Raw genomic sequence first — 24,300 nt, 5'->3', positions numbered from 1 at the left:
GTTCCATGTTCCTATCCTCATAACTCATATGTAAGGACCTATACACCTTATCTTTCATTATTTTCTGTACTGAAACGCTTCAGCACACAAGCACCAGACACCACTCAAAGTCAAAGTAAGTCATATTGATGTATAAATGATGTTTTTGTGAGTATTAACTTAGAGACAGGAATCAATAATACAATAGTATACAGAGGCATGCATTGAAAAAAATAAAATATATTTGACAATTACCTTGTCTCGGTACCATGGTGAACTCTGACATTGGTTTGTGATTCCCATGCAAAAGCAGGAGAGGCAGCCATAGGTGTTCTCAGCTGATAGATAGAATGTATTAGGCTTACATTGGTCGCACAGGACCCCATACACGTTTTCCTGAAAATAATGTGAAAATTCGTCAGAAAACATAACAAAATCAACATACCCACTCCATACTTTAAAAACCACATCCTAATCAAAACTATTGGTATAGTCACTGCAGTCAGTGTAGCCAAGATTAGAATTTCTAGGATAAGATGATGGATTTTTAAGTCCAAAATTAAAGCCCATCCACTGAAGATACCAGAAGGATGAATTTCTATAACAATTCTACCTGCATAGTAAGTTTTGGAAATGTTTTACATAAATTTTGATTTCTATTATTCTTATATCCTTCAAACTTTTTCATATTTTTTTTCATTTCACATGTGCAAAGCATGAATTCAAAATTTCTTGGAGAGATAATTCAATCATGTGATATGGTAACTACAGCATTTTATTTTTATTTATTTCACACACCACCGAAAACAGCACTGCTCGTCCTTTACATCGGGGTTGATAACATTTAACAATCACAAACATCCTTGCCCTGGATAAGGGTAACTTACCCAGGCGGGACTCGAACCCGCGACCTTCGGATTGGCAGGCGAGGACTTTACCCCGCCGCCACCGAGGCCGGCAATTTATCATTGAATGATCGATAGAAGTGGAATCATTTTCTGTGGGTTTATGGAAAATGTGTATCAAGCAAGCCACCCTGCATTCCTTCTTCTCCTATCTCAACATTAACTGGATATGTAAACCCCTTTCGTTTCAATGATATGAATTTGGAATTTTTTCCAAAGAATTAATGTAACAGTGAACATTTCATGGCATTTTACCTGTTTTCCCCTCTTTAGAAGTTTTCCCACCAAAGATGCTATCAAATTTAAGTCCCTCAAAAAAACCTCTTGCCAGGGTTGACTGTATTTGCACTGAGCGATAACTTTTATTGCACACTACAGACTCGTACATCTTTGTGGGAAATATTTTGATGTGAAAATCTATACATACAAGTTCGACACTGATACCCAATATAATATACCCCGAATACTTCTCCTCACCAATTACCAAAAGGTTACCAACAATTGGAATATTTTCTGCTGAAAAAATGTTTTCAAAACTCAGAAGATGTCACAAGTGTGAAATCAATGCACTTAAGGATCCAATATGCTAGCTTGAGAGAAAACAACAGTTGTATCACGTGAAATGTACAGTAAAACTCAGGAGTCCAGACCATAGGCATTATGATAGAAAAATAATGAGACGTTGCCATCCCAGTTTTGATGTGAGCATTACAAGAACACCCTGACTGATTCCTGATTTTTCAAGAAATTCAAAATTCCCTCACAAATCAGTTTTGTTTTTCTGCTTTTTCCAACAATCACCACCCCATGCAATTTATATGCATTGCATTTTCCTTCAGATTATCCCAACGAATTTGCAGGAATAAATGATAATGATGCATTTACTGATCATAATATTCTTAATGAGTACATGTATTTAAAGAAAACAAAATAAAAGGATTTGTTCCAAATGCCATTTGCTGGTCTTCCAAAACTTATGGCGACCTTCTTCCAAAGTGGGATAATCTATTTGGAGCACACTCTCTTCTCCTGAATTAGACGTGATATTTGCTGTTTAACTTAATAATGCTTCTAAATTCAATCCATAATGTCATCTAGTTGTTTCTGAAAAATTCACGGAGGAAAAATCATTCCCCTTGATGGGGATTCGAACCTGGATCCCACGATTTCCATCTGAGCGAGCTTTAGCCAGTTAAGCTGCCTAGGCGTCATTCTCCCTGGTGGAAATTTGTGGACTATACCGGACAAGGTGGTATGCAATGCTGAGCATATTATGCCACGAGCAGTCCAAATTGTGCACACGGCACCACAGCCACAGAGCAAAGCCCGAACTTTGAACACAAAGAGGTGTTCACTCTTGACGAATTCAAGTATACCGGGACTAGCTACAGTGATAACTTTACGAGAGTCACCCACATTGCACAAATTGTGTGAAAAATCCAACTCCAAATCCAAAAATTACTCCAAATAATGTAACGAGGCATTTAAAAATAAGTTGAATGTTCCAAAGTTAATTGTTTCAGTTCATTTCAGTTGAACAAGCGATGACGTTTTCATACTCTATCATTGTCTCTTAAAACTGAAATACTTCAATACCTGGAAAAATGTGCAAAATAGGAAGAATTTAAAGTTTTTCTTGCCGTATGAATATGTAGGATGCAGCTTTCTGCGGTTTCCTACGAGGTATTTTTTTGGGTATATAGTCTCAACGTTTCAACGGCAAAGTCTGTCATCAACTTCAGGGGTGGAAAGAAGACAATGGCAGACATGCTGAATCAACACTTGGTAGGAAACCTTCCTGCATGTGAAAAATATTTTTATCAAGTGTTTTGAGGTGTGACTTGGCATTAAATTGGGTATTCAGTGTTAAGATGAGTTTTAAGACAATAAATTAGGAAACTTATATTCAATTCCACTATTCGCGGCAAAATTTGGCACTTGAATTGTAATTCAAAATTGGAATAAAAAAGTATTTGATTCACCTCTAAAATTAACAAAGTCTCCAACGAGCACAGTGATGACTATTAGTAATAAATATGACAATTTTGCTTGAACTCCACTTACCAGGTAGACAAGTGATGCATGGAAGGCAAAAATTGCATTTATGATTAAATTAATTTATATGGATATGAACAATTACAAAAAAGTAGAGATGTGCGAATAGTATCCGCGAATACTCGAATGCCTCGAATATTAGAAAGTATTCGATATTCGAGGTTTCGAATAGTTATGCGAAAAGTACCGCCTCGAATACCTCGAATACTTTGAATTACGCGTCATACACTGTCGCACGCACGTCGTTGGTAGTTGACTCGGAAAAATGTAGAGAACTGTAGTCATTTAGTGCTCGCAGCGCCGTTTTACGCAAGTTGACGAATTACATCAAATTCGTGGATTTTAGCGGTGAAAAGAGTTAGACGAGGGGGACCGAAAATGGTCGGGTGAAAAAATCCGAATATCCCCGATTCCCCCCACCAGGAGAACCTCAGTGCCGTGGGATAGCAACCTTAGGTCATTTCCCACGATCCGCTATCCCCCTCCATTCAGCACTTGCCTCACCCACTCTAATGCTTTCCTCTTCTCCGAAATCAAACAAAAGGTCCCAGATCGCGCAGGGATCGCATTACGAAGACCCCTGCTTCGAAAAAAATATCGAGTTACGAGAACAATAAAAACGTGTTTCACGCCCTCCCCCCTTTTCTCACCCACTGACCTTTTTCTGGCTACCTGCTTATAAGTTCCCCATTTCTGGAGGTCAACAGCTGTGTGAGTAATGTGGGATACTTACATTAGCGCATTTCCCTAGATCCGGTATCCCTCTCCATTCAGCACTAGCCCCCCTCTGAGGCTTTCGTCTTCTTCGAAATAAAAAAAAGGTCACAGCTCGCGCAGTGATCATATTACGAAGACCTTAGCTTCGAAAAAATACCAAGTTACACGAGAACAATAGAAACATCTTTCGGGCCCCACCCTTTTCTCCCCCACTGACCTTTTTTTTCCTACCAGCTTCGAAGTTCCCCATTTCTGTGGAGGTCAACCGCTGCATGAGTCATCTATCACAAAAGGTGTCTAAGAATGACTTTCGTCAATTGATGTTACACCTTTATTGAATTGAAATATTAGTAATGTGCGCGTCATTTCAAAAAGAATAAGACCAAACACGACGTATTTCTGAGTTTATTTAAGCATTTTACGCAAAGAAATAAATGTCAAAATGCGATGTAAACTTAGCATTCTGGCGAAACTCGATATGAGCAGCAGAGCTTCTCGGAAGTTGATGCGGTATTTTTTTCCGAAAACATATGTCAAGTTACAATTTATGAGTGGTGCTATAAATCTTTATTGTTACAGTCCCAGACAAAGGGATATTTTCTCAGAATATTTTGTTTCTCCCTGATAGCAATTCCAATTCATCTTCTTATCTCGTGAGAACTCCCAAAGATGGACTGAAAATAATTGAAGAAAATCCGGTGGAGAAGAGCTTGTATTTTACAAACTGCCTCAGATTGTCAGCTAACACTTGGCAGCAGCAGTGGGGGTAAAGCGATGTTAGTTGAATTAATTATATGCCCAATTGTTTCCATAAAATTAAAATATTCCATTAATCAGCTTAATTCCTGTTCGAATCCTTTAAAGGAAATCAAAATTACTCCCCAAAATCTTGTGTTGCCTGCTGCATAGGCAACCGAGTCAAACATTCCAGCATTCATCATTTAGTATTCGAGGTATTCGAAATTCGAGTGATTCAAATATTCGAGCAATGATTTAATATTCGAATTCGAGGAATCTGCTATTCGACCCATCTCTAATTAAAATATTAAAATGTGTATGAAAATCTAAATAGCATTCCTTAGATTGGATGTACCCAGAAGAGACTTGAATAATCACTTAATTTATTGCACACAATTAAAAATTCATTTCGATTTGAAAATATCCGAAGATCCAACACGTGAAATGAAGTATCCGATCCGGATCCGAAAAAAATCCATCCCGAGAATTGTCAACTTCCAGAAACACAAGACTGAAAACACATATTAATGGTTTCAGTACCCATAACTCACATACCGTATTCCTTCGAAAATAGTCCCCCTCTGAATATAGTCCCCCCCCCCCCCCTAATTTTGAGGCTTCAGTTTCGGGAAAAGTAAAAAAAATGCGTTTGTCCCCCCCTTTACTTTGCATTGTATGAATATAGTCCCCCCCTTCACTTTTACCACAGGCATTTTTGGAAAGAAAGGGGGGCTATATTCAGACATATACGGTAAATTAATTATTCGCCCATAAATAATATTTAATGAACTGCTTCAACACTACTTCAATTTAAAAATAAAATAAAAATATAGACATCTTTCACAAGAAAATATTAAATAATTAACACCTGCTAAAAACAATTTATAATGATATTTTTATTAATATACCTTGCATAAACATTGGCCTCGTGCATCAGGATAACTGGTTAGGCTGCCAATTGGACTGCATTGCTCTGAAACGTAGACAATTAAGAAATTAAAATCAATTAGTTCCCCCCCCCTCTCATTTTACACTTCTTAAACTTATTTCATTAAATAAGTTTCCCTTGCAAAAACATGATTTCGAACATATTTTTCACTCCATAACTTTTCAGTCATTCCAGACTATTTTTTCAATTTTCCAAAATATACCATAATAGTACGTCTTTCAGAGAATATATACTGAATAGCAATTTAAAAACAGATAAAATAATATCAAATGCTACCGGTGAATTATCCAAAGATAAAATAAACTAAAAACACAAAACAAAATGAATTTTTAAAGTTGAAGAATACAACCTCCACAGCATAAGTTTGAATACATGCACTAGCAAATATTAAATACATAAGTTAAGCCTTTGTCTTAAAGAGCAAAACTTCTGAGTACATAATGCCAAATTCCAACCCCCACTATGAGGCATACCTAACAGGGGTACTACTTACATTTTCTTACTTTCCAAAATGTCTTACTTGATTTTGAGCGTCAAATTTAAATGGCAATATGTACTTACCACGAATACGCCTGCAACTACTTCCAGGGACAAGAGGGTTTCCTTCATAGCCTTCAGCACATCTCTCACAGCGCCTGCCAACGTAACCCGGAGGGCACCGACAAGTTGGTTGATTGTCCGTATCCAAAATACAAGTCCGACCAAATCTGAAACAATTCAAACAAATATTATACGAACACTGTTGAAGTTAATGAATTAATCAATTGCCAATTTAAATTAAAAGAAAATAGTAAAAGGGCTGTCAAGGGTTAGTTGTTGATTAGTTACAGGATAAGATTGATCAGTAAAAATAGACAATAACGACTAGTATAATTTGAGATTACAATAGACTCTCGTTATTAGTTCGCAGAACCGAAAAACCTGAGATTCGTAATAACGAAGTTTGTATTAACGTTTCTTACAGGAATCGTCGAAAAAGAAACAGTATTTAATAAACGCTATGCAGTATTTAATAAATGCGTAAATATATAAAAAAAACAGAAAAATTAGTTTTAGTTTCCAAATAGAAGAATGCAGCAAGACACAATCGGGGGTTGATATCTCACTGAATTCAGTAAGTCCTCGATATGCGAACTAGATGCGTTCCGAGACCTAGTTCATAATTTGATAAACCTAGAGTCTGGCCGCCGAGAGTTGTCTGATAACAGGCAGAATAGTCTAGGTCGGGGTGGGGAGCAAGGTTGCCAGGTAAAAAAGGGAATCGCCCACAGAAAGCAGCCAGAAGGGACGACGAGCATGAAGGACCCAAAGAAGGGATCACTTCTTTTGGTGGATCAGGCTTACTTCGGAGCTCCTTATGCATTTGACAACATCGTATTACTAGGCGAGGGCGTGAGGTGCATTTGGGGGACAGTGATTGACATCAAACCGTGCTGGCACAGGGTATTCTGCCCCTTCTTTTGTGCTCTCATCGGACAACTCTCGTCAGCTAGACTATATGCAAGGAATCGCCTTCAGGATGCAACACTGCATCACAATTGTGAGCTAATTCACGATTGTGACGAACTGATCAAGCTGGGCATGCAACGCATCCGGAGCTGAAAAAAATAGCTCTCCGCAGTGAGGAGGAACTGGTGAAACACTGAACAGTACCTAAATTCACACTGGATTCAATGATACTTTGTTCAGATTGTGCCTAAAGTGCAAGTTCCTCTACGCAACACCGCGTAGCATCAGCCAAATCGAAAGGCGCCAAATTCGAAATTTGAGTTTTTAAATGCTCGCATCTCTGAAAGTTCGACAATCGAATGTGTGTAGGAAGAGGACTAACTGTAAGTCCAATTTACGAGCAGTTATGAGTGGGTCACCACAACACCACAGGAATAATAAGCTTATTATATAATGTTGCGTGTACACTGAAGAAAACCATAATTGACACTCTTGGGCCCAGTACACGAGAATAACTTAAACGTGGCGAGATTATTAAAACTTTAAGTAGTGTATAACCACCAAAATCCCGTTGCTTATTCGTGGAACTTCGTAATAAAGTTAATTTTGTAACCACCAGGACCGGGACTGAAGTTTGTAATTTCATACAAAGGAAAATTTCATGATAACGTTTCTTTTACTAAAGCTTAGATAGGCCTTTTCGTTGGGACCAACAGTTTGATTCGTTATAACGAGAACTTCGTTATAACGTTTTCGTATTAACGAGAGTCTACTGTTATAAGATCATTATTTATTATTAAGAGACTCATAGTAAAAGTAGGTGAGGAAATACCTGAGCAGGGAAGGCTGCTCAACTATTTGGGCAACACCTTTGAGTAGAATGGATAAAGCAGAAAGGGCATTATTGGTTAAGGATATTTAGATCCGAAGTATCTGATCCTACCATTTCTAATAAATTCATACTCCTTGAAGTAGTGTTAGAGTGGTTTAAAGGTCATCTGCTCTTAAATTCACGGCACGTGTTCTCTCTGCTTACTACAACTCTTGAACTTACTGGTTGGATGGAGTGGTCAACGGGCATGGACAGACTTGACATGCAAGCCCACGGGCCGGATCGCCATAATAGCCTTGCTCACAAGATTCAGCAAGAACACAGCTGCCAAGCCAAGATCCAGATTTAACATGCTGATATCCAGGGGCACATTTCTGAAACAAAAACATAAAAATTGCGGCCTCTTTAAGCACAGAAGATTAAAATAAGTAGATGCCAACTAAAGATTGAAATACCAAACAGTGCTGCAAAGTATCCTTCACCGTTCATATAATAGCTTTCCGTGCTTAATTTGCCTCAATTTTCCTTGATCGACAGTCTGAATGTTTTTAAACTCCAGTTTAAGCAAATTAAAAATTACTTCCATTACTTTATGGTGAGGTTAAAAAATTAATAGGTTGCAATTGCAGCTAAGTTACAGTCGATTATTTTTTTTTGCCTTGATTTTTTAATGTTTTCTTTCACCACCTTTTCCTTATCTCTTTAAATTCAGGAATTAAATTGCACAATTATTACTTGTATTAAATGAGGATACTGCAGTTTGCGTATGGTGTTAGTTAGGTGAACACCTCTACCTTTCCCTGATTCTTCTGAGCTATATCAGTAACACTTTATAAACAGCCTCAAATCTAGTATTTCAGGCAAACTGAAGCTTGAATCAGAGTTTAATTATTTATGAAGCATTTGGTGTAGAGCATTGCACCTAATCTTCAACTGAGACTATGGAATGGACAGGCTGGAACACATGCAGGCAGTCCAGGCATTGAAGCCTTTCACCTCCAAATTCTTTGAAACAAAGCAAATTAATGCATAGGAAGGTTTTCGGGTTGACCTCCACATTGATTCATCTTTATGATGACAGTTTCACTGGCATTGCAGCTGGCGTCTTCAGGTTCAAAGTGTTTGATGCAGATTTTTGCCCATCTTATATAGGCCTTGGTTTTGACTAGGTGTGTTCTGATTGGTCTGTTTGGGTGAGAGTCTCTTCCAGGCATTTGAGAGTGAATAGCTGTCTTCACTGTTAAATGGGAAGCATGAAGAAGAGAAGCATTACTTTCCCTGACTCATACGAAAGGCTATCGAAATTGAGAAAAAAATCCACATTCAACAGGGAAGACTGCTATTTGCTCTCAAATGCCTGGAAGAGAGTCTCACCCAAATGGACCAATCAGAACACACCTAGCCAAAACCAAGGCCTATATAAGATGGGCAAAAACCTGCATCAAACACAATGAACCTGAAGATGCCAGCTGCAATGCCAGCGCAACTGCCATCATGAAGATGAATCGATGTGGAGGTCAACCCAAAAACCTCTGCTACGCATGCTGCATCACACTGCGCAAGTTTCCATCAACATTTGAAAAGCAAATCAACATGGAATTTTGTACAATATAAAAAAAAGGTGTCAAGAAATGTTAGTGACTGACACATCAACTGATACTTCCACTCTGGGGGTGCTTACCACCCCTTCCAGGGGGGGTAGGTCGGTTGTTGACACACCTTGTCACTTCTCATCAATAAATGCTTCATTTTTTTTTTAAACTTTCACCAATGGCAAGACCTGAGATTTGAAATAGCTTCCATAAGAAAGCATTTTTTTTTTAAACTTCTGAATTTAAGAAAAAAAATGTAGAAAGTAGTTTTTATTGATGCATTAGAACTTTTCGAATGAATTGAAAACAGCATTTTAGTGGAAAAAAAAACAAGTTTTCAAGAGATTTTTCACCAATGAGTGCTTCAGAGCATGTGAGTAATTTGGAAGGAATGCTCCAGCACTGTTAACTTGATGCACATCACCTTTGACTGGGATCAAACCCAAGATTATCACAGTTCTTGCAATGAATGGAAAAATGCTCTTGAAAATTTATGCATGAAAACTTACAAGATGTAGGCGGTAAAAGTGGAAAGTCTTACCTCACAAGACAAGCCATAATAGGCAGGAGGGCATCGACATTCTTCTACATAATTTGCCACACCAAGGCCAACATTGGCAGCATCAGCTGTGTCCATGGCAATGTTTGAAATTGTAGTGTCCAAATGATTGCCATTGTCATACATTGCCCTATTCAGAAATGATAAGGAACAACTTCAGTTTTAACAATAAACACACAAACCCAATTACAAAGTTGCAACTGAATCATTAAGCATCCTTTCAAAACTTTGTCACTTCTTATCAGTAAATACTTCAATTTTAGGACAAAACTTTCACCAATGGCAAGAAGACTTGAGATTACAAACAGCTTCCATAAGAAAGCAAAATTTTAAACTTCTGCATATCCATAGACCTTACCAAACACAAACAGTTGTTTTGATGAAGACTCAAGTCTCCTATTTGTCACCCTGAATGCACATACGCACGACAAAATTAACAGAAAATAACTGCAAAGGAATTCTCAATGATCTATGTATTTAAACGTAATAGTAACTGACGCCATGAAATTTGAACTTCATTTGCCAATGCTTCGCTTAGCGCAATTTCAATTAGCACAATTTCAAATGAGAGCAAATTCATTACTCGGGGAAACTTCCCAGAGCTGCTTTGCCTAATCAAATAACCTTAACATTCTCTTGATAAAATGTGAACTTGCATCACGTACACATGAAATTACTCTTATTTTAGTGGTATTTCTTGCCTCAAATCTTATTCTTTGTTGATATATTCGTCGAAATCCATTGCCGCGCAATGGCCAAGAACATTACTCGTCATGCGGTCCGAGTAGCCGACCTACGCTAGTAATTTATCTCGTATCCTTCACTGAATTATATTGGTTAATTTATATCATTAATTAGTTAGGAGCTAGTGGAAATAAGTTTTTTAAAAACAGCGGAGCGAGGACCGAGTTGCGTATAAATAGCATCAATACGTAACAGGGTCCGAGAGAGATACTGAAACACATTGGCTTCTTTCCCTTCAGTAGTAGTAAGACCTCTGCATCTCAGGAATACAGTGTGGCAGTTATTCAGCAGTAGAAGATGATTTTTATAGAACTGCTGAGTATCAAAGGTGTTTCACGCAGAGTAAAAAAACAATTTAACCAATGTATCAGTGTAAATGGCGAGTACTTTAAAGGTGACTAATGTTTATAAGACAAAAAATTAAATTTAGAATTTTTAAAAAATTGTGTCTAGTTATTTTTGGATCCCCCCTCATATTAACCTTGGAAAGTACATATTTCAGGTCACATTAGCATGCCTCCTCTGAATTTTATGTAGTGCATGGAGCCTATCCATTAGGAGCAACTTGACTGATGGCTAGGATAGAAAAGGCTGAAAAAACGCAGCAGCATCATTACTTCAGTGACCAGAAGAAGTTGGCTGCAATATAAGCAAAACTGTTGTCTGGCAGATATGTGGATCAATGAGGAATAAAGCCCAGAAAGGCTACATTTTCATCTAAATCAATAAGCGGACACCATCAGAAGGATCCTGCGGCTGGTATTTTGCCAACCATGGATTCTGTCAAACGTGACGAGGGTAAATCAAGAAGGACCAGAACGTATCTTGAATTTAAGTCATACCTGATGAGTAAGTAATCCACATTTGCCAAGGCCATCATGATTTCCTCACGAGATGCTAATTCACCATCAGGTCTTTCCGGAATATCACCTCCAGGACGAGCTGCTATCCACTTGTACCATTCTCCATAAAAGAATCTTACGCTAACATCCTGATTCCTTCCAGCAACAATCTTACGGCCAGGATGAACAAGGGTGTATCCATTTCCCTAAAAATAATAATATGAATTTATTTATCCAAAGATTACCGTATTTCTCCAAATATAGTCCCACTCTGAATATAGTCCCCCCCCCATAATTTTGATGCTTCAGTTTTGAGAAAAATTTCAAAAAAGCATAGGAATATAGTCCCCACTTCACTTTCACCACAGGCATTTTTGGAAAAAAGGGGGGCTATATTCTGGCAAATACGGTATGTGTACATGATATAAGACATATCAAGATATGTACAACAAAAATACCAAACACAGCGTAATTGGTTCTGAATGCTAAACAACCCATTTACTTTAAGTGCGCAGCATGTTAGTCTGCCTGTATTGAAGGTAAACTTTGTGGCCCCCTGCCTCGCACCCACAATGGCGAGTGCAGCACGAAGTGAATTCTTGGATTGGAGCCTGCGTCGTTTGTATTGAATGCAAAAATGAAATGCAGTCCTGCGACAGAATATAGAGCGACACTTGGGTGACGGACACTCACCACATCACAGTGGCAGGAAGTTCATTTGTTGTTGGAGTAGAAGTGGCCAGTGGCATTGAACGTAAACAAAAAATTCTTGCACAATGCATGCTTTCAAAAATTCACCGCATAGTCTGCGTTTGACGCAGAATTTCTGCACACACATTTTAGACTTGGTCCCAGCACTGTGGCTTGAGATTGCGTTAAGTTTCGGGCAAAAAGCATGCAAAAATAAACATAGTGAATGGATGTAATAGATTTAACCAGGAAGTTTATTGAAAAGGTTAATGTCCAGCATCTAGGTCTGGCCATAAGGAAATGCGCATTCTTCATTCATAGTGAATTTAGACAGGGTCTAATAAATAATGGGCATTAATATTTTATAAAAGTAAATTTTAGGGAAAATAGAAACTGATTTCACGTTTATGAATCATGCCCTGAAAAAGGTTGCCCACTAGTTCTTGGGTTAAATTTATGTGATTAGTCAACGTATTGAAATCAGCTAAAAGAGTTACTTTCCTTTCACTTACTAAGCACAGTAATTACAAGCTGGAAGGAAAAATAAGTCTAAAATGAAGAATTTTACTTTATCCCAGCATATATATGATTAGCATGGAGGTATCTCCCGCTGGGTGTTGATCAGGGTACCAATGTTTCAACAGCTAAGCCTGTCATCAATCATCCATCAAGGGTAGAATACTTCTATCCCATACCCTCTTATACTGCAATTTCAAGTTTTACCCCTGAAGATGGACCCTAGTTCTCATCCCTATCTTATTCTTTAGAAATGCTCCTGAGGAATCTTAAGAATTTTAAGTGATACTTACACTGATGATAACGTCTGGTGCATCCAAGTATTTCCCTTGACCATCAGACTTCACTCTGTACTTAAGGTATCCACCATAAGACTTCAGGAGATTTCCGTGGTAGCTCTCAGGCATTGAGAAGTATGGGATGACATTGTTTTCAATCAGAGTCCGCTCATTAGGCTGCGATTGATAAGCCTTGAAAATATTGCAAAAACTCATTAGAAAATTTAACATGCAAATTGGGTTTCCAAATTTTGAGGGATCACTTCATGCTTTAAAGTTCACTTGTAGGCCAATATCAATACCTTCAATTTAAAATTATAAGGTCAAACAATATTATAACAAACTAAACATTATGCATTTTAGATCGGCTATCAATTAATCACACATAAGGAAACATAATATGAAAATTTCTAAATGTTAATTTATGAGCAATTTCCCCATGAAATGGCAATTTGAACATCAACCATTCTCCCTCCAATTGTCCACTGACATCAAGGCCTAAGAGCTCTTGCAGGCAATGATTTGAGCAGCGATTTGTGAAATGGTTTTAGATAAATATTTTAAATGGTTAGATAAATGATGATTTCTTAGTGCATACCTTTATAAGCTGTTATTCATTTATTTATTTCTAAACCACCGAAAACAAAACTATTCGGCCTTTGCATCAGGGTTTTTGCGATAACATATAACAAATTAACGTACATCAACATCCATGTTATGATTAAAATGAAAATTATTTCCTAATTTAATGGGCTCCATTTGAAATTAACCTATTCGCAAACCCAAATCAAGTGTCTGCTTTGTTGTTTTTGTTGGTGGTGTTGATGGAAGGCTAAGTGCAAGATAAATCTAAGAGGCCCGTACCGAGAAACCATTGGAAGATAAAGGTTGAATTTCCGGCTGCCCAAATCGAGATTGCAGGCTAGGGAGAATCTCAACGTTTGCTCTGCTTCCGGGCTCCATTCGCACACCAACCAGCTTGTACACATTGATTGGAGGAGGGAGCTGAAAAAAACAACAATCAGACATCATATCAGACTATGTGTACTTTCAGAACTTCAGAACATACAATAATTTTCCAGGACCAATCATTGACCTCATAAGACACATCTCCCCATGCAAACGAACTAATGTCATCTATAGCTGACTAGGTTTTTCCTATGCAAGAGAACAAAACTCAGCCATACTCAGCAGGGAGGATTGGAAGTGACTGCATCCCAAGCAATAAACTCAGGCATGCTTCTACTCCTCCTCACCCAGCTTAACACGTTCGGTGCTCATGACAGAACATTTACATCATGGCAGTCGCTACCGCATGACCGAGCATGTAAGGCCTACGCCATGATTCCTTCTCACAATACCATATTTATCTGATTATATTCCCCCCTTTTTTCCAAAAATGCCCATAGTAAAAGGAAAGGGGGGACTATATTCAAATGCATTTTTTTAAATTTTTTCCGAAACTGAAGCCTCAAATTAGAGGGGGGGACTACATTCAGAGAAATGCTAATAGAATACATATTCTCTGCTTAGCACCAGCCACCCACGGCAGAGGTAGAGAGGCCATGGACAGACAGCCACCAGTCAGCCATCTGCCGAGATCCAAATATTTTTTCTCTTGTTTCCTTTATCACTTGGTTTTTCTGTGCCTTTTTAGGTTAGGTGAGTTGTTATTACGTATTATCTATTTTATTTTTACTAGAGTTGAGAGGCTTGAATATTCAAATCACTGAATGCCTCAAATAATGAGCTTTACTCCATGCCATGACACACAGTAGTCAATTATTCGAATTTTAAATACACAGCACAAATCGTCAATGACTCTCTTTAAGTCTGTAGACAATGGTTGGGTCTTATATGAAGGTTTCTAATAATATTTTTACCATAACCTATCATTGAAAGTAAGCACGAATATATGTATAATTCTTCATTTAATTGAGAGTTTACTGTATCTGAGGCATTGAAATTCAACATTCGAATTCAATGAAAATGCTGTTCGACCCATCACTGATTTCTACTTGCATTTTATAATTTGGAAAAGAGCCGTATTCTCCCACAATCATTTTATGACTCCTGAACAAAAATTTGCTTCACAGCTCTTCAACGTGAAATTAGAAAAAGGAATTATTTTGCAGTTGATCAGAATAAGAGCATTAGCAAGGCATTTTTATTTTCTTCATAACATGTAAAATGAGGTGCATTGTGGTATTTATTTTGGTTCATGAGGAGGAATAGAAATGTTTATCACAGACTGTTTTCTAAAATACTTGTTTAGGTGGTTGCCTAGTTTTGGACTGACTCAACATTTGTACACTTTACTTCTCACAATAATTGTAATATGTTTTCTTTCACATTTCCGTAAAGCTTCTGTGCGGGTTATTTGATGATTCATGGTAAAATGAATTATATCACAATGATTCTTTGTAGTTGCACTTGAATTACGTATCATATTTGCAAAAATTCTACATCAACTATACTTGAGTCCTTGTTGCATAGTGAAATGTAGTTTTCATTACATATATTTTATGCACTGTCACTAGCTTTTCCTATCCGGAAGCTCACCCACATTTTCAGTTAATACTAGAGATGGGTCGAATAGCAGATTTCTCAAACTCGAATATCGAATTCGAATACAGTGGAACCTGTTTAGTACGTTTCTTAAGGGACCGCAAAAAATGAACGTACTAACCAGGAAAACGTGCTAACAAGGAAAGTAAAAAATAGCAGTCGGGGTAATAGCAATCTGTGGAAAAGTCGTCACAATTACAATTACTATCGGTAGTTCTCGTAGGATCGCCTTCCTGAACTCTTTTCACCTTTAAAATAAAGAAAATGGGCGCTACATTGAAAAACAATACCATGTGAATAAAAAATCACAATGTTTCATAGATTTCACGAAGACAATTACATGAAAACGGCGTCTTTCTCCCGTGATTTATCCTATATGTATTTATAGAAAGAGGACAAGTATAGCTAAGTCATTTCTTTTTTGTCACTGCATACTCGGAGAATATAAAAACAACCCTGAGTATGTCAACGGGTTATTTTTAAACATCATAAAAATTGGACAAAATTATATTAACCTTAAATTACGGCAACAGCCATACACATTCGCGCTTCTGGCATAAAGCCATATCGATTGTTATAGCGATCGATATATCGAATAATAACACGCAAGATTATTAGATTACGAGGTAATTACAAGAATATTTTATATTATACAGTCGAAATTTACTTTTAAAATTTGTTTAATGTCGTCTGCTTTCGTGCCGAGATCAAGTATTTTTAAGCTAAGCTTCGCGTGGAGATCCAGAGCATCGTCTGCTCCCGCAGCAGTAGTCAAATACGCACGTACTACGTAGCATTGACGTCGTGCAGTACTGCTTTAGATAAAGTGGGAATTGGATAAGACTCATTTCTTCATCATGATAAATCGTGCAATAGCAACCCACTCGTGAAATTTGTGCGCAGTGGGCACTGCAGAGGCAATAGAAGGTGAGGAGCTCGGGGTGGGGAAAATTGCGGCTTCTCATTGGCTGCAGTTTTGCATAGTCAGACATTCCTGATAAATGGCCATATTTTATTATTCATCGCGTCATAACAATTGAGAAATGCATTTGGATAAATCACGGTCGAAGAAAGATATGTAGAATGAATGCAAGAATTTTTATGGCTAGTAATAATAAATTAAATCTTGAATTCGGAGCTTTACGACCCTTAAGAAGATACTGGAGAACGAATTGCGGGTTGCGTCACGGCTAGCAATTGAGCGTACTAACCAGGAAAGCGCAATTTTTTCAAACGTACTAACCAAATACTTTTACCTGTATTTTGTTCCGATGGTACCGGGACCGAGAGAAATCGTCGTACTAAGGAGGAAAACGTACTAAGGAGGAAAACGTACTAAGGAGGAACGTACTAACCAAGTTCCACTGTATTATATCATTGCTCAAATATTCAAATACCTCGAATACTAAACGATGAATGCGGGAATGTTTGATTCGGTTGCCTATGCAGCAGGAAACACAAGATTTTGGGGAGTAATTTTGATTTCCTTTAAAGGATTCGAACTGGAATTTAGCTGATTAATAGAATTTTATGGAAACATTTGGGCATATACACCCATGTCTCGTATAGCGCAATTTCGATTAGCGCAATTTCGATATAGCGCAAATTCGTTCCTCGGGGAAACATTGCAACGCAGTGTAGCCTAATCAAATATCTTGAACGTTCTCGTGATAAAACGTGAAATTGCGCTAAGTACACACGAAATTTCTATCATTTTACGCATATTAATATTATTGCTTGCCTCAAATCTTCTTTTTTGTTTATGTATCAATCGAAATCCATTGCTGTGCAATGGCCAAAAGTATTACTCGTCATTGGGTCCAGATAGCCGGCCTACCGAAGTAATTTATCTCGTCTCCTTAACAGAATGACTTAATTAAGATCATTAATTAAGCGTGGGGCTAGTGGAAATGAGTTTTTTTAAGCAATACTGGTTGAGACGTAATTTTTGTCGTCATAGGTTATCGGGCGATTGGCGAGGGGCTATGCTAAAGCCTTCAAGGTCATCGGTATTCACGGGGGAGAAATGGAGCGGTGGCCGAGTGGCGCATGAATAGTGTCAACATATAAGAGGGTCCACTATAGAGTCTCAAACACAATAGCTTTGTTCCCTCCCCGCAGTCGTAGGCCCTCTGCGTCTCAAGAATACAGTTCAGCAGTAGAAGGTGATTTCGATAGAGCCTTGCAGAGTAAGAACCAAGAGAAAACGGCAAAAAATAGGAATGCGGGTAGAAAAATCAAGAAGTTATCAAGAATAACCATAAAGATAGGAGAGAAATTGAAAGAGGTCAATTAATGCTTTGAAAATGGAGAACGTCAAAGCGGTATTGCGCGGAAGTTTAAACGCACGATGCCTTATTCTGAATAAAGACGAAGTTAAAACATCAGTGACCTCAGCCGCACCAACTTCAACCAAGCGGTCTACACATACGGAAAGTTCATAGTGAATCAGTACAAAAAGACAAAAGTGGTAATCGCTCCGAGAAATTTAGTGAAAGCTCCGGTTGGTTCCAGAATTTAAACGGCAAGCAGGTATTTTCAGTGCGGCGATATCAGGTGAATCTGCAAGTGTTGATAGCGCAGTCACCACAACATTTTCTGATGAACTCCAAGCTGTGATTGAAAGTGGTTCCTTTCCCACTCAACTAGTTTTTAGTGTTGACGAGACGATATTCATTTGGAAAAGAATGCATTCTCGTTCATTCATTTTCAGGGAAAGAAAACCTGGGTCAGGTTTCAAGGCATTTAAAGACTGTTTCACATAGCTGCTAATGACTCGGAGGACTTCAAATTAAAATGATTTATCATTTATAAACTCCGCTAGCTATGAAATGGCCTTCAAAGTAGCATTTGCCTGTCATTTCGATGAGCGACAAAAGGGCCTGGGTGACACAATAGTTGTTTTTAGACTGGTTTGAAAAATCGACAACTGCCGGCAATGCATTACGAACCCCTGAGATAGCAGATATTAGCCCACCCGCACGACAGGAGGGAATTTCAAAAGCACGTAAGAATTTTTTTTTTACGTGAATAAAAGTCTTCAAATGCGTGCATACTATCTTTAAAGATGTTTTAAACTATAAAAATTTATATAAATAATGTTTTCTAAGGCTATTTATGGGAATATATATGTTTTAGAGGAAATTCAATACCCAAGACCTATGCTACCAGGAACGCATCCCTATCTTCCCAATGTTAAAACGCTCTCGTATAACGCAAATTCGTATAGCGCAAAGACCCCAAGGAACGCATCCCTTGCGCTATACGAGACATGGGTGTAGTTGATTCAACCTCCTTCAAATATTATAAGGGGACACACCACCTCGCGAAAAATGATAACATGCCGTCTCGGCATTTACACTGCTACGATGGATTTCTGTCTGATGTATACATTCTTATCTACCAAACGCCATTTCAACGGCACGCCCATCTGATACTCGGCTTCATCCAACTTCTTATTTTCAACAGGTAGCTTGCTTTACCCCCACTCCTGCTGTCAAGTGCTAGAGGACAATCTGAGGCGTTTTGAAAAATAGACGCGCTTCCCCACCGGATTTTCTTCAATTATTTTCAGTCCATCTTTGGAAGTTCTCACGAGATAAGCAGATGAATTCGAATTGCTATCCGGGAGAAACCAAATATTCTGAGAAAATATCCCTTCCTCTGTGACTGTAACAATAGAGATTTATAGCACAACTCATATGAATAAGAAGGCGAAAAATAATATAATAGCATAAAATACCTGGTGAACGTAGAGATTAGCACGGCTACAGTCAGACGTGACTCCGAAGCAGAAGCAAGATAGGCATTCCTCTTTCACTGGGTCTGGCTTGAAGAAACCAACTTCACAACTATCTCTGATTGGCTTGACTTGTAGGATGCAATCAGGAATGGCAAAGATAGATCCCCCCCTCACGTTAACAGCTTCACACGAATACGCTCCTTGATCACTTTCTTCAGCCTGAAACACAACAAGGCAAGGAAATGATGAATCTTCAACAGGTCCTCGATTAAAAGAAAAGTTGAAATTAAGGATGAGTCACTTCTTAAATTTTTTTCTGGTTCTCGGAACCCGTCTGGTTCTCCCCCATCGGTTCTCGGTTCCCAATACTCGGTGCCAAGGATGAACTCTTATTATCTGAATTAATGGCAAATTTGAATGAGCAACCACAAGAAATGAATGAAAATAATTTCACTGGCTATTTCACTTCAAGCCCGACTAAGCCAAATGACTTTTCATGGCAAATTTCATCCTGGTGCATATTAATGGTGTACATACTTGCAGATTACGGCAAGGCAATATCCAATTTTAGATTAAATGAATCGATGATTCTTTAAATAATATTTAATGAATCAAAGGGATTACAGTGGACTCTAGTTCATTCAAACAACCTCATTATGAAGTTTTAGTTTTTACAAAGCAAATCACTGGTCAAAAGGCCAATCCAATCCACAGTAAAAGAAACTTGGTTACGAAATTACAAACCTCAGTCCCATAGAAAGTAAAGGGAATAGGGTGATAAATGATTCATTTTCAGAGCAGATGGATGGATGCACTCACTTTCAAACAAATATCTCACTTCTAGATAACAAAAACTAATCAAAAGTGACTCCATAATTTATGGGAATTTTCATAAGGCTGCCACATTCACAATGGTCACTTGAAATTTGAATGATTTCCAACTTACTCGTGGACAAGTGAGTGTTCCAAATCCATCGACGCTAGTTGATGAGCATTTGGAGGGAACATGCCCCCAGTTGAGACGCCAAACTATTTCAGGAGTCGGCACTCCAACGGCTTTACAAGTGATGACAAACGTTTCTCCCACATTCACCATGAGCATTGGTTGAGGCGGAGTCACAATCACGGCCAGAGCTGGAAAAAAGGGGACAAGCAGTCAGCTAAAGAGCGTCATTTGAGAGCAAGCGGAAATTCTATTGAGGTGCCAGCTCGAGGATTTAAACAAATAGTAATGCAGGACTTCCTTTTAATGCCATTTAAATTTTTAGGTAGTATAAAAATGCATTACAAGTATCAATTGACTCTCATGGTGTCTACACCTTACAAATTAAAAATTTATAGTTATTGTCCAAAGGAAAATATTGTTGAGTCATTTTCATGTTAGGAGTATCATCTTAAGATCATAAAAACTTACCCACGTAAGCACGTTACTCCAATAAGATGGGACTAAATAAACCATCTACAGATTCTTTAGTGCTTCTGGTCATGCATTAACACATGAGGAAAAAACATCATATGCATTACTATACCATCCTTAAAAGAGATTTAGTTTTATATAAAAATTAGAACAAAATGTAATAAAGATTTTTTATGAAAAACCATTTTATTTTCTGCAATCAAAAAAAATTTTATATTTATTCAGGACACTCATCGAATTCCCTCACTAGTTTTTCAGAAGATCAAAAATTGCAGAGTATAAATTATACGGTAAAAACCTCCAATCCAATAGTTGATAGACTTGAAATTAATGATTATATCTCCTAGGGCCAATAATAGTAATACTTCTGAAACCGGTTTTTCATTTGGCTAGGCAACCATCATCAGGGACGAGAACGTGAGTTAACAAGCGCAAAGATTTAGAGAGAGTGAGGAGTGGCTGTTGACATTTATCACATCCCACGGGCGTCCATTGAATTGCTGACCCTGGGGAAGGGGGGGGGGGGGGGGAGGGATGGTGGGTGTTGCCGACGGCGGAAAGCGTGTTGGTGGGAACTGACCACAGGTGGAAAATTCCACTGGTTTGGTGGTGTGCATTTATATCTGCTGATGAGCATTTCAGTCAGTTTTTTTGGCTGTTATCATTTCAGCCATTTAGTAGCTCTTTCAACCAGTACCCCGCATCTACATACACCACACTCCCGGTCATCCCAATGGGCTAATGACGATGGCTAATGAGGGACGGCAAAGAGAATAATCGCAAAACACGGTTAATCCAGACTTTCACTTTAACATCTTGTAATGTTCAGAGTTAAGGTAAAGTTGAAGAATTTATTATTATTTACGCACATTTTCTGTTATTTTAGATTGCTTTCCGGATTCACGCAGGGCTTTCTATTTGCGAGACCACAATCTTTTAAGCGATGATAACATGATTGTACTTGTATTCCTACCGCTCCATATGAGGCCTGGAAATATGAGGCTTGGAAAAAGGAACTTGTGTGAATGCAGCTAGATCACAATCGCATCCGCATTTCGATTCTAATGGAAATAATAAGCCCGGTGTATCCTAACATTAAAATGCAGTCATTTTGGTGATTTTTGCCTCCAACTTTATTTTTTATGAAGATCATAGAAAATCCACGACATGGATATACCTCAGCCGGATAATCGGGAGTCTAGTGTATTGGAATTGTTGACATCACAAGATCTAAGCTCACTTACAGCATCCAACTTCGTCACTTCCATCATGGCAATCAGTTTCACCATCACAGTGGAATGATTTTGGGATGCACTGCCCTCCCGAGCGACACTGGTGTTCATTGTAGCGACAAGGAGATCCAGGAATGGCAACGCACCCCCTCTCGTCACTTCCATCCCCACAGTCATCATCCGAGTCACATCTCCACGTCTTCAACACACACTTCTTGTTCTCACACCGAAACTCGTTTGGCTCACAGCCATGAGGACCTAAAAGGAAAGAAAAATCATTGCAGAGACTGAGGAAAATAATAGAATCGCCTTTCCCAATTATTCACACTCACTTCAGGGTGTTAACATGAAATTGTCCATTTGTGCTGTTCATTGTCTTTCCTTGAACTAGTGCATCGATGATTCCTTTACAGAATGTGCTACCGCATTTTCATCTTTTCAGCAAGACAGGCATTTTCAAAAACTAGATCACATGCATTATTTTATGTGCATACACTGAATCTCTCAAAGGTCATTATGTATCCATCATATGAGTTAAGTAGTTATCTTTCTATATTAATCTCTCATCATTTACTAAAATACAAAGAAATTAGGGGTAGGTAAAAAAATGAATAACGATAGCTATGACAGTACCTACATAGTGACACAGACAAAACAAAGAATCACTCGCAATCATGGATTTCTTTAGTCTTTTCCTGTTCTTTTACAAGGTGTTATGGAAAAAATTACATTAAAACTATCCAGATCCTCGTTCTAAAGGAACAATATATGGATTACATATGCTTCAAAATAAATTTCATGGCAAAAGCATGAGAAGAAGAATGAAAGATGATGAAAATCACGTTTATATCAATATACATAGCATACAATTATTGAATTTCAATGTTTTCCCTACCCTTAAAAAAATTAGGAAAACTTTCTCACAATCACAATTTTTTTCCAATTCCCTTATTTTAAAAACAATAGATTCGTATTTCACTGAATTTTGAAAAACGTTTGTATATTTACTTTTAATGAACTAGCTATTTCAATAACAACAGGGTGGCAGGTGATATCCAATTTTTAAAATTCTCTCACTCCTACTTGTCTTTCCCATGGCAATTCAACAATCACCTATTATTGGAATATTTACTTTCTCTTTGATAAAATTTATGTAAAACCCAGAGAATGTTAAAAGCATATATCAATGCATTCAACAGTACAAGTAAAACCTGATTAAAAATATAATTGACATTCATAAGTTTAATAATTATCTAAATCATATCCATTCTGTGTCTTTGTTCTGGAATGCCTCCCCAGTATAGGGAACATAGCAGCTTCTTATCGGTCAATTATTTAAATGCCCACATTTGCAATTTTGATGGTCGAAGTAGCAACAATAACATCACAAGTACAGTGGAACCTCGATCTGTCATTTTTCAGGGGGATGGATGAATAAAACGATGAATGCGGGAAAACGATCGATGCGGGAATGTTTGTCCGGGTTGCCTATGTCCCAGGAAACGCTGGATTTTTGCAAATTATGATATTCATTAATGGATTCAAACAAGATTTTAGCTGATTACAGGAATATTATTACTTTATCGAAACACTTAGGTCATTTTGTTGATTCGACTTATCTCTCTTTCTAATATCCTAAAGGAACAAGCCGCCTTGCTAAAAAGTGTTTGCACTCCACTCGGAATTTTCACTGCTATTATGCATTTCTGTCTGATGTAAAAATTCTTGTCCATCAAATGCCATTTCAAGTACACGTATTTACGAGAGAAATGTGCGTGTTATGCCTCAAACAACTGATTTCGCCGTCGCAGTGATTGGTTATGAGATGGATCAAGAAGGCCAAAAATAGTTTATTATTTGAAATGTTCCTTTCTTGCAATTAAATTTTTAATATGATTGAGGCAATGTGGCGTTAATTGTAAGCGGCACGCCCACCTGATCCTCGGCTTCATCCCACTTCTTGTTTTCACCAGGGATCTCGCTCTACCCCCACCCCTGCCGTCATGTACTAGCGGACTTACCTACCGAGGCTTGTTGTAGTATTCACGCATTTCTAGCCCGGATTCTTTTCTTCGTCTTCAATTATTTACAGTCTATTTTTTAAAGTTCACACTTGTGTCTTCTGAAGGGCCATGGTGCGAAGACGAATAAGAATAAAACTATTGAAAATGAAACCGGACTCCATTGAACCCACATGGAAAACACTTGCTAGTTTTAAGTCAATCCACCCCGGAAAGTACAGAACCACTCATACGAGGTGAAGTTCGGCACTAATGCTATCGCGTACGGCTTAGGCAGAGCTTACTGCAGAGGGTGAAGCATGACCATATGACTGTGCAATGAAATTTTTTATCCTAGAGAAGGCAACTTACCCACTCATTTCTAACAATAAGTAGCGTAGCTCTAGATGAGCAGATGAATTCAGATTGCTAGTAGGGAGAAACAAAATATCCTGAGAAGATATCACTTCGTTAGCACCTCAGACAAGTGAGACTT

At 38.0% G+C, this 24,300-nt stretch overlaps 1 protein-coding gene across 8 annotated transcripts in view; it reads right to left on the bottom strand.

Moving 5' to 3' along the window:
- The window catches only part of LOC124164372 (basement membrane-specific heparan sulfate proteoglycan core protein-like), a 1,400,348-nt gene that overhangs the window by 154,158 nt on the left and 1,221,890 nt on the right, over positions 1 to 24,300 (bottom strand). For all 8 annotated transcript variants that reach the window (XM_046541669.1, XM_046541671.1, XM_046541670.1 and 5 more), the window contains 11 exons: positions 21,817 to 22,062; positions 20,102 to 20,289; positions 19,156 to 19,374; positions 13,710 to 13,850; positions 12,861 to 13,037; positions 11,362 to 11,567; positions 9,758 to 9,905; positions 7,847 to 7,998; positions 5,905 to 6,050; positions 5,303 to 5,367; positions 235 to 375 (listed from right to left, as the gene is read on the bottom strand). In XM_046541669.1, coding sequence (XP_046397625.1) covers positions 235 to 375; positions 5,303 to 5,367; positions 5,905 to 6,050; positions 7,847 to 7,998; positions 9,758 to 9,905; positions 11,362 to 11,567; positions 12,861 to 13,037; positions 13,710 to 13,850; positions 19,156 to 19,374; positions 20,102 to 20,289; positions 21,817 to 22,062 — 1,829 coding nt within the window. The remainder of the gene's footprint in view (positions 1 to 234; positions 376 to 5,302; positions 5,368 to 5,904; positions 6,051 to 7,846; positions 7,999 to 9,757; positions 9,906 to 11,361; positions 11,568 to 12,860; positions 13,038 to 13,709; positions 13,851 to 19,155; positions 19,375 to 20,101; positions 20,290 to 21,816; positions 22,063 to 24,300) is intronic.

This window comes from Ischnura elegans, chromosome 8 (genome assembly GCF_921293095.1).
Source record: "Ischnura elegans chromosome 8, ioIscEleg1.1, whole genome shotgun sequence".
In the NCBI taxonomy this organism is placed as follows: domain Eukaryota; kingdom Metazoa; phylum Arthropoda; class Insecta; order Odonata; family Coenagrionidae; genus Ischnura; species Ischnura elegans.
This window is presented reverse-complemented; position numbering and strand designations above follow the sequence as displayed.